The sequence below is a fragment of the Propithecus coquereli genome, unplaced genomic scaffold (assembly GCF_000956105.1).
Source record: "Propithecus coquereli isolate 6110/MARCELLA unplaced genomic scaffold, Pcoq_1.0 Scaffold665, whole genome shotgun sequence".
NCBI lineage: Eukaryota > Metazoa > Chordata > Mammalia > Primates > Indriidae > Propithecus > Propithecus coquereli.
In genome coordinates, this window is record NW_012152674.1 from 121,394 (window position 1) to 132,164 (window position 10,771).

At 39.8% G+C, this 10,771-nt stretch overlaps 1 protein-coding gene across 1 annotated transcript in view; it reads right to left on the reverse strand.

Annotated features, from left to right (window-relative positions):
* Nucleotides 1-10,771, reverse strand: part of PRR14L (proline rich 14-like) — a 78,014-nt gene that overhangs the window by 49,315 nt on the left and 17,928 nt on the right. Inside the window, exon 3 of the mRNA XM_012660434.1 lies at nucleotides 2,828-2,900. Within this exon, the coding sequence (XP_012515888.1) occupies nucleotides 2,828-2,900 (73 nt within the window). The remainder of the gene's footprint in view (nucleotides 1-2,827; nucleotides 2,901-10,771) is intronic.

Here is a 10,771-nt window from a genome sequence, read left to right on the forward strand (position 1 = left end):
AAAAAAAAAAAAAAAAAAAAAAACTATGGAATACCAACCATGGTACCTTGGTAGTACTGTAAGTGGGACATTATTATATAGAGAAGGAAAAATAATGCATTGAGGTGACAATATAGTAGCCCAGGTTCACTTACCAAATAATTCAGTGTAGAGGATCCAAAATGATTCCTTGGTAAATTTATAAACTAGTACACTTAAGTCCTCCCATTCAGGGTAACCAAAATATAATATAAATAAAACTGTATAAAGCAATTTGTACAGTGTTCAACACAGAACTCGTATGCAAAATGTTTTATAGCACTGCAAACACTTAATAAAAAAAAGGTAGCAAGGACATATTCGATTTTCGTCAGAAACCTTAAATCTGGAGCAGAGTAAAAATTTTGGCAGCTGCGGCCCCTAGGGACAGAGTACAGCTAGATTTCCAAGAAGCATCATTTTGTTCTCAATTTTGTAGTAAAGATAAGGCAGTATATACTTGTCCTTGACCCTGGCAAAACAAGCTGCAATGCTGGCTACACTACAGAAGAGCATGTGGGTCTATTTAAATCATATCCATGGTGATACCATGTACTAATCACACTTCCAGGGCTCAATGCCTTCACAGAACCTTCTTTTCTGCCTTGCTATGACTGGCTGTGACTTTGGACAGCTGAGCTTGCTTCCTCATGTGTAACATAGGAATACCTTAGAAGGTTCTTGGGGCACTGAATCTTAGGTGCTAGGCCACTGCTGCTAAAAACTCTAGTACAGCTGCTCTTCCAAGCTCCCTCATCAGTTTAGTATGGCTTTGGGGGGAAAAAAACCAAATAATTTATTTTACTAATTTAAATTATGAAATAAGAATGGTGTTCGAATAGGAAGAAAAGTGTTACAGAGTAGTTTATCTGAGAACACTCTTCAGAGGGGCTCATCTTATTTATGTCCAATGTGTGTCAGCTTTTGAGGTGGAGAGCAGGCCAGGTAAGTTTGAAAAGGCAGACTTGCAAGCAGAAAAGAACTCTGGTTCCCCTGTTTAAAGGCCAGTTCAGTGGTTTAATGAAAGTGCAGTTCTACATATAGACAGTAAATTTTGTGGTAAGATTGTGGTTGAAAATATACCAGAGATTGGATATAGCAATATTAGAGCCCCCCTGAAAAGATCTTGGGGGTGGGGTGGCCACTAATTGCATCCCTAGTAAGGCCCTAAGAACAAGGTGAGATCTATGTGCAAAATAACATTTCTCGTCTTCACGGCAATGTCCTTTAATCTATACTGGACAGTCTCGTCTTTGAGCCACAGAGAAAATATGCAGCAGCAGGAAGCAGAGTGATAAACTGGGACAAATGTCCTTTTTCATAAGAATGATTTGTGCTTCCTTTTCTGTCCAGGCTGCCAAGAAGCTGAGAGTCAAATCTGATGTTACACCACAGTAACAAAATGCTCATGTAATTTAATGTATTTACTTTATCTTCCCTTTTTGAAGTTCTGATTATTCTATATTGTTAACTTTATATACTATGTGCTTTATAATATAAGCACATAGTCCTCTCTAAAGATACTCAAGATTATTTTTAGCCTGGGGGTGGGGGGAGGAGGAGAATCTTGGCTCTGCTACTCTCTTTTGAGCCTCAGTTTCCTCCTCAATCAATCTAAAAGTAATATCGCAGATGCCTATACCCAACCATCGTGTTGAGGAGCAAAACAAGATAATGGAAATGAAACTGCCTTGAAAACTCTCAAGGTGACCTGGAGTAAACATTTTCTCTCATACCTGACCCCAGGGAAAAAGAACAGGATGCGCTCCCATGTGCTGAACCATACCAGGTGAATTCCTCCCCTGTCCCATTAACTCTTCCAAATAGGCATATATGTTTGATGATACAAAATCAAATAAAAGATTTTACATCAGCAATAAAGGTTCAACACACTGTTGATGGAGGGAGGATTCACTATGGAAAAAGTGGGAAGCAAACTACTGTCACAAACAAGGCACTGCTTGATAATACTAGGTGTGTTCAAGTACATCATGGGCAATATCAAGAAATTTCTATAGTTAAGTCTATCTTACAAGGCAGGGACCTCTAACTCTTATATTCTCAATGCAAAATGTAAACTGGAAGGCCGGGAGCAGTGGCTCACGCCTGTAATCCTAGCACTCTGGGAGGCCCAGGCGGGCGGATTGTTTGAGCTCAGGAGTTCAAAACCAGCCTGAGCAAGAGTGAGACCCCGTCTACTAAAAATACAAAGAAATCAATTGGACAACTAAAAATATATAGAAAAAATTAGCCGGGCATGGTGGCGCATGCCTGTAGTCCCAGTTACTCAGGAGGCTGACGCAGTAGGATCGCTTGAGCCCAGGAGTTTGAGGTTGCTGTGAGCTAGGCTGACACCACGGTACTCTAGCCTGGGCAAAAGAGTGAGACTCTGTCTCAAAAAAAAAAAAAAAAAATGAAAACTGGAAACCGTGTTTTGGTTTGTTTTTTTTTTTGAAGAGACAGGGTCTCACTCTGTTGTCCAGGCTGGAGTGCAGTGATGGGATCACAGCTCACTTGTAGCCTTGAACTCCTGGACTCAAGTGATCCTCCTGCCCCAGCCTCCCAAGTAGCTGGGATTACAGGTACCTGCCACCACACTTGGCTAATTCTTTTTATTTTTTGCAGAGACAGGGGTTTCACTCTGTTGCTCAGCCTGGTCTTGAACTCCTGGCCTCAGGCAATCCACCTGCTCTGGCCTGCCAAAATGCTGGGATTATAGGTATGAGCAACCACACCTGGCCCCAAACTGGGAACTAAAACAGTGTTTGTAGTAAGTAGAAAAAGGAAAAGACTTGAGAGAAATAAATACCTTTGCTCCTTAGAAAATCTTCAGGGAGGTCCGCACATAAAAGTTCTTTGCTGGACTGCATCAGGAGATCCTCCTACAGTAAGAAAATCCAGCGGTCAAGGAGGATTCAGAGAAACCTGAGCTTATGAGTATTAGTTACTCCTTGAGAGACTTCTTTATGACTCCAGGAAATTTGCTAGCAGTCACAAGGATTGGAAACTGAAGGAAACCTCAAATTTAAGTAAGTATAATCAACAAAAAGTTCTACTTCTCTAAAATTTGAGTTTGAAAAGCCAAGATTTTCAAGGTTGGACAACAATAGGGGTTTAAAATGTCAACCTGCAGATCCAAACAAACCCTATAAATGCCTTCTAAATCAAGAAATAAATTGCTGCCATTGCAATTTTAATTTCATTTGAAAGAAAAATATCAAGAAATCAGATTTTTCTCGGTTCCTAATCATTCTAGATATCATAATTCACTTCCTGCTCCCTAAACTTCTTAGAAGGTTTTTTTTCATCTTCCTTCATCAGAGAAGGGAAGAAGAAAAAAAGGGAGACCATCAATGACAACTAGTTTCCACCTACAGAAAAAATTCAGAAGAACAGGAAGGGGCAGTCAGTGGTAGATTTGTGCGCATTGTGGCAACTGCCCTGGAGCCCCAGGAGGTAAGTGTTCTATCAGACTTACTAGCTGGGAGACACTGACCAACCACAGATGGCTGCTTATACTAAATCCTCCTACTGGGTCACCTCTTTTCCTCTGTCCTAAGGCCTAAAAATTTTTTTTCTCATTGATTTAATTAAGTAAAAGATTCTGACACTACACTCATCTGAAGCTGCAGATCAGAGAAATCACTGCTACAATCTCACATAATTTTTTCCTTAATTCTTGTAAGTACTGAAGAAAAAAAAAAAAAAAAAAGCAAAAGCCATTTGGGCTCTAGACAAAGTGGCAGAAACAGAACCCAGAAGGGGGAAGGAAGATGTATGCAATGGCAAATGCAGATGGACACAGACAGAAATAAAACATCATCATTGGACCTGAGAGATGACAACCAGAATGGACTGTCCTACATGAATATTTGAAGCAGGATTATTCTTTCACTTTGCATTGACACTTTAGTATGGAATACTTTTACAGAGCATGAACTTGAACACGAATATCTCCCAGACAACTTATGTGTAACACACCATATTTGGCAAAAAAAAAAAGTCCAAATTCTAGCATGAAAGCAGACAGATTATTTGTAAATGAGGGAAGAAAAAGCTCTTACTTACCATAGAAAGAATGATAGAATTAGAAAATACCATTTGACAACCATCACAATAATAATCATCTCAAACAAGAATCATCAATTGACATTAAAACTCAGGGCTAAACCCTTGAATGAGAAATAGAAATATTTACACAGTCTCAAAATATTTCTCCAGAAGATACTAATTCGTTACGAAAGGGAAAATAGTAACTTCACAGTGGAGAAACCTGACAGACTCCACCTGAACCAAGGGATCACAGTTCTCCTCCCCAGGAATGAGGCATCCCCAGCACCAGCTGCCTCCTGATAGGACACACTGGGAAAGGCCAACATTGCTTCGGTGGTATTCCTGCCCCAAAATGCATAATCAGAATCTAATCCCGAGGAAACATCAGACAAATCCAAATTGAGGGAAATTCTACAAAATAAGTAGCCTGTGTTCTTCAAAATATCAAGGTCACGGGCTGAGGAATTGTTCCAGACTAAAGGACATTAAAGAGACATGACAAATGAATGCTACAAGTGGTCCTACATTTACCCTGGATCAGAAAAATAACATACGTTTTCTTTTCCTTTGCCACAAAGACAGCAGTGGGACAACCAGCCAAACTTGAATATAGTCTGTAGATTAAAGTACTTGGATCAGTGTTAGTTTCCTGATACTGATTAATATACTACAGTCACGCAACAGAATGTCCTTGTTTGCTAGGAAATATACATTGAAGTATTTAGATATGATGTCTGTGACTGTACTCTTAAATTATTGAGGAAAAAATGCAAATGTGGTAAAATGTTAATATGTGAGGAATTGGCATGAAGGGTTTATGAGACTTCTTTGTATTAATTTTGCAACTTTTCTGTAAGTCTCAAATTATTTCAAAATAAAAGTCAAGAAAATAGCCAGGCACAGTGGCACGAGTCTACAGTTCTGCTACTCAGAAGGCCAAGGCAGGAGGATCACTGGAGTCCAGGAGCTCGAGGCCAGCCTGGGCAACACAGTGAAAGCCCATCTCTAAAAAAAAAAAAAAAAAAAAAGGTTAAGAAACATTTCTTTGTAGTTACATTTAATCCTTTCTCTAAAATAATACTACTCTCTGCTTTCCTAGTTCTCAGGTTGAATGTTTAAGGTGTGAAAACAGATACTATTTAAAATATTCTTTCAGGTTAATACTTTATGGAAAAGGCAGAGTGCTGGAGTAAAAGATTATAGGATGAGGAGTCAGAGCTCTGTTCTAACCCTAGGACTCATACCTACTAACTATATGGCGCTGAGAGTAACCTCACAGGTGGTTGTAAGAATAAATGGAAACTACACAGAACACTTAGCAAGATACTCTGACAGGACAGGGTACTCCATGAGCAGCAGCTTCCATCCTTCATGAGACTGTAGACACCTGTTATTCCTTTCCGTGAGAAAAGCAAATAGAGCTGTCACCGAGATTCCAGTACGTCATCTGGAATGACTACCATAAGCTATTCTAGGGCTACAAGAGCCTCTGTAGAGTGTCTGGGGAGCTCAAGGTAGCAACATACAGGGTCCTTTAGATCCCAAAGGGCTTTGGTGAGCTTGTGTAATTAACCCCTACTGGCCCTGCCCCCCGAGTGGTTGCTGAAATTTTAGTTCTGCCCCCCCGTTGCTCTGAGGAGGTATCCCTAGCTGGAGGCCCCAAAATACCCCAGTGGAGTGCCAAGCCCAATACTTCAGCCATGTCCCCTTCTCCTTGGTTAGCGACGGTTCCTAACGGGGAAGGGGAGAAAAAGAAGCAAGGAGTGAGTCATCCCACTCTCTCCCTGCCTTGCTGACTCCTCTTTAAAGGTTCTGAATTAAGAAAAACTCCAGCATCACAGGAAGGCTGGAAACTCTGCAAGGTTTAAGGTCTCAGATATAATCAGGAATAATAATACTGGATTGATAAGGAAAGAGCCAATGCTGAGGACCCTCCACCCCCACCATGGTGGTGGGCAACCTCCAGATCAGGTGGGAGCTCTACAAGTTTGGGTCCCTAAGTGTAGATGAGGGAACAGAACAACTCACTTGCATGCAATGGACACGTCAGCTTAATAATCCTTTGTAAACTCCACCCCCCCTCAAGTCAGCCAATCACATAATGAACACTTGGCAGCGTTTATCAGACACAATTTCCTTTTCCTACAATATTTTATCAGCTAAATGTTCTAACTTTCAGGATTACTAGAGGTAAGAGTCCTTAACATTTCTCTCTACCATCTAGATTTAGTTAAATCTCAACAGCTAATCACCAATGTACTGAAGTTTCCTGCAAAATCTGTCTTGAATGAATCAACTTTCAAGATACTCATTCCTATGATCCCCTTTTCAACATCAAATAACTGATGCAGTTTATATCATCCCATAAACTATTAATCCAAATCAATTCATGATACTTCTCCGAAGTTTTGGCAGATTTTAGGAGAGTCTTGAAAACCACTATTACTATTCATCTGTGGTCTTAGTTCCCATTAAAAGTTGGACCCTAACGGGTGCAGTGGCTCATGCCTGTAATCCTAGCACTCTGGGAGGTCGAGGCAGTAGTATCACTTGAGCTTAGGAGTTTGAGACCAGCCTAAGCGACAGTGAGACCCCTGTCTCTACTAAAAATAGAAAAAATTAGCCAGGCGTGGTGATGTGTGCCTGTAGTCCCAGCTACTTGGGAGGCTGAGGCAGGTGGATTGCTTGAGCCCAGGAGTTTGAGGTTGCAGTGAGCTATGATGACACCACTGTACTTTAGCTCTGGCAACAGAGTGAGACCATGTCTCAAAAAAAAAAAAAAAAAGTTGGCTGTATGTCCTAGAAATTATGCAATTCTCTGATTCATTCCCATGAGACTAGTTTAGAGCAGGAAAAAACAAATACCTGGAAGGAAATGAATATACATTGAGTTCTTCAGCTTTTATAAGCAGGTGGTTTTAAGCTCCTCAGGACCTGATATATTTCTGAGCCTTGAGCTCTGCTTGTAACCAGACATCTCTGAGCTCATCCAAACCCAAGCTTCCCAAGCTGGAAGCAGAGGGAGATCCGTAAGGGAAGGGCAGCCATAACCCCATCTACAGATAGGACTGCACACTGAATTATGCAATTACAGGGCCAAAATGTGATACTTCCTACTTCCTGACATTTGAGGAAATACCCATGATTACTCTCATAGCTAAGAATACTCAGAAAATGAAAGAAACTTTTATATCTCTAGATAGATCTTTCAGTTTCCTAGCCTTGCATATCTATTATAAAAAGGCACAACTATAAAACAGTAACTTTCAAGTTACCTTTGCACAGTTTAAAAAAGAATTTTCCTCTACATATCTCAATTCAGAGAAACAACTGGTGACTTTAAAAAAGGCACTGATCATATTAGCTGGGTAAAGTATATAATATCCCTTCACAATGAATTTTCTAAGGAAACTGCTGAAATAATTAAGAGGAAGTTCCATCTTAAGTTTCAGCAATGTGCTTTGGGTACCTCTCTGTCACATACTGTTCAAAACATAAAATGACAACCATGGGCAAACCATTACAGGGACAATTGTGCCCTGGCAGACCCAGAGAATAGCTTATGGCCACCAATTTTACTACTGACACCATGAAGTCCAGATTTTTCACCTTTAAATCACTGAAAATTGCATTGTTTCCAACAAGAGTTCCTTTTAAGCAAATAGCAAGCTCCTTCACATTATTGCAAATTTCCCTCAGGATAAAAGACTCTCAAGGTTTGAAGTAGTAAGCTTCATGGACATTTAATGCAACCACACTTCATTTATGCAAAATTCATACACATGGCACAAGACTGGGTCTCTTATGAACACACCACTACAAACAAGTTTCCCCAGCAGCATACATAACATGCTTCAAGTGACCAACAGTCACTGCGCTTCCTTACTTCATGTTCCCTCTCCATATATCTGTCAAAAGATACACACTGGGCCTTCATATGTTACAGCTAAAAGACAATTCAGAACTTTTTCTGTGTCTGTGTTGAACACAACTAAATTATTGTATCCTACAACCAAAGCTTTCACAACACAGCCAACCCAGGCAGAGCTACCACTGTTGGGGGGAGGGGGAAGCAAAATCTATAAAAAGTTTAACACTCTATAGCTTATAACTAAGCACCAAAAACCAAACAAACAATAAAAACCAAGCCTGGTATAAAGAGTTTTCAATGCTAAATCATCCTCGTGGGATGCCACATACCCATCTCTTTAAATTTTTGGTGCAAAGTTCTTAAATAAGACCAATCTTTTCCACATCCTGGCTAGCAACTTTTGCAAGCTAGATAGTTTTCGACCTCTCTCCTACAAGAGGGGAGTTCAGAGCTGAATGCTTCCTTTCACAATTCAGCTTGAATCCTGCAGCTGTCCTTTCCTCTGTGCCTGTTCTCAGATACTTTTCTCTCCTTTTTTGTCTTTCTTCTCCCTCCCCAATAATGGGGCGATCCTGATTAAAGTACAAAATTATTAATTGCAAGTTTTTATACCTTTTTGACACGATCCTAAGACAGGAAAGAATTATTTTGCTGGTTTATCTTTTCATGATTCAAATATTTAACTTATGATTGGAATATTTGCTTCAACTTTTTATGTGGATCTTTAAAAAATGTTAATACCAATTACAAAAGAACAAATACTGTATGATTCCACGTATATGAGGTCCCTAGAGTAGTCAAATTCATTGAGACACAAAAGTAGAATGGTGGTTGCCAGAGATGAGGAGTTTCTGTTTAATGAGTACAGAGTTTCAGTTTGGGATGACGAAAAGAAAGTTTGGAGATAAAATGGCAGTGATGGTTACACAACAATATGAATGTACTTAATGCCACTGAACTGTATACTTAAAAATGGTTAAAATGGGCATGGTGGCTCATGCCTGTAATCCCAGAACTTTGGAAGGTCATGGTGGGAGGATTGCTTTAGGCCAGGAGTTCGAGACCAACCCAGGGCCCTGAGACCCTGTCTGTACAAAAAAATAAAAATGAAAATTAGCCAGGCATGGTGGCACATGCCTATAGTCTTGGCTACTTGAGAGGCTGAGGTGGGAGGATCACCTGAGTCTACGAGTTCCAGATTGCAGTGAGCTACGATCATGCCACTGCACTCCAGCTTGGGCGACAGAGCAAGACCCTGTCTCTTAAAAAAAAAAAAAAAAAAAAGTTAAAATGGGGTGGGGAGGAGGGTGAGGAATAAAAACATTCTTATCAGGCACATTAAAAGCCCTGACTTCAGCATTTATCCACGTAACAAAAACACTTGTACCCCCTTAATATTCTGAAATTAAAAAACAAAATAAAAAAATAAAAACTGTAAGGCTAAAATATGTTAAAATGGTAAATTTTATGTTATGTGTATTTTACCACAATAAAACAAGGAAAAAATATAAGAACACTTAAAAGTTGCTTCAAAAAAATCATGTATTTTGTTTTCTCTTAATAACAACAACAAAACCCATAATGACTTTAAGAGACACTAAATGAGTGAATAAATGTATATTCAACAAAATGAGTTTAGGTTTCACCAGAGCCCAAGATGAGTAGAAGTGTAAACCTCTACCTCTAAATACTGGTACAGCACTACTACTCCCTGAACTGGGAGATCCACCAATCAGACCTGACTTCGTTAAATTCATTTGACTCATGCAATAGATAACTTGAAAGTGTAGGTGGCTGTTTTTCATAATCAGAGAAGTTCTTATTACTGCAGCCAAGCTCTCTTGAAGTTGCTACCTTTTCTGCCTTGACTGATTTTAAGTCTAGAGAGGAGGAGGGCAGCATAGGTAGTAATCTTTGAGTACTCTTCCCCAAAACTGAGCCAGTACCTGATGGTGGGCGTTTTGCCTACAAAACAAACACCTGAAGGAAAAGAACTTTGTGCGATGTTGCTAAAGACAGATCAAAGACTAACAGAAAGATCACAGACTCTCTAGATAGAAAAGAATACATCTGAAGTTGCTTGTCTAAACTAGAAACCCCTTTGCTGTATCCCTGAAATACAGTCACTCTGCCTCCTCACAAACACAACTTCCCAGGCAACCTAAGCCATTTCTAGACTAGCTTAGCTGTTAAAAAGTTCCTCTCATATTGAGTTAAATTCTGTCTCCCTCTAGCAAGTACAGCTTTTACTATATTTTTTAATTTTAGTTTTTAAACATTTAGAAATAATTTCTTCCAAATATTTTGCAAATATTGTTCAAAAAATTCCCTGCCTAGTCTTCATCTAATGTTAACATCTTATAAAACCACAGTATAATTATCAGTACCTGTAGATTAATACTGATATAACATTATCAACTAATCTATTCAAACTACTCAAATCTTGTCATAATGTCCATTTCCTGGAACAGGATTCAATCTAGGCTCCCACAGTGCATTTAGTGATCATGTCTCTTTTTTTGAGAGACAGGGTCTCACCCTGTCACCCAGGCTGCTGGAGTTCAGTGGCGTATTCATAGCTCACTGTAACCTAGAACTCTTGGGCTCAAGTGATTTTCCTGCCTCAGCCTCCCAAGTAGCTGGGACTATAGGTGCGAGCCATCACACCTGGATAATTTTTTAAATTTTTTGTATGCTCAGGGTCTTGCTACATTTCCCAGGCTGGTCTCAAACTTCTGGCCTCAAGTGAACCTCCCTCCTGCCTCGGCCTCCCAAAGTGTTGGGATTACAGGCATGAGCCACCTGCCTGACCCTTAGTCTCCTTTAAAC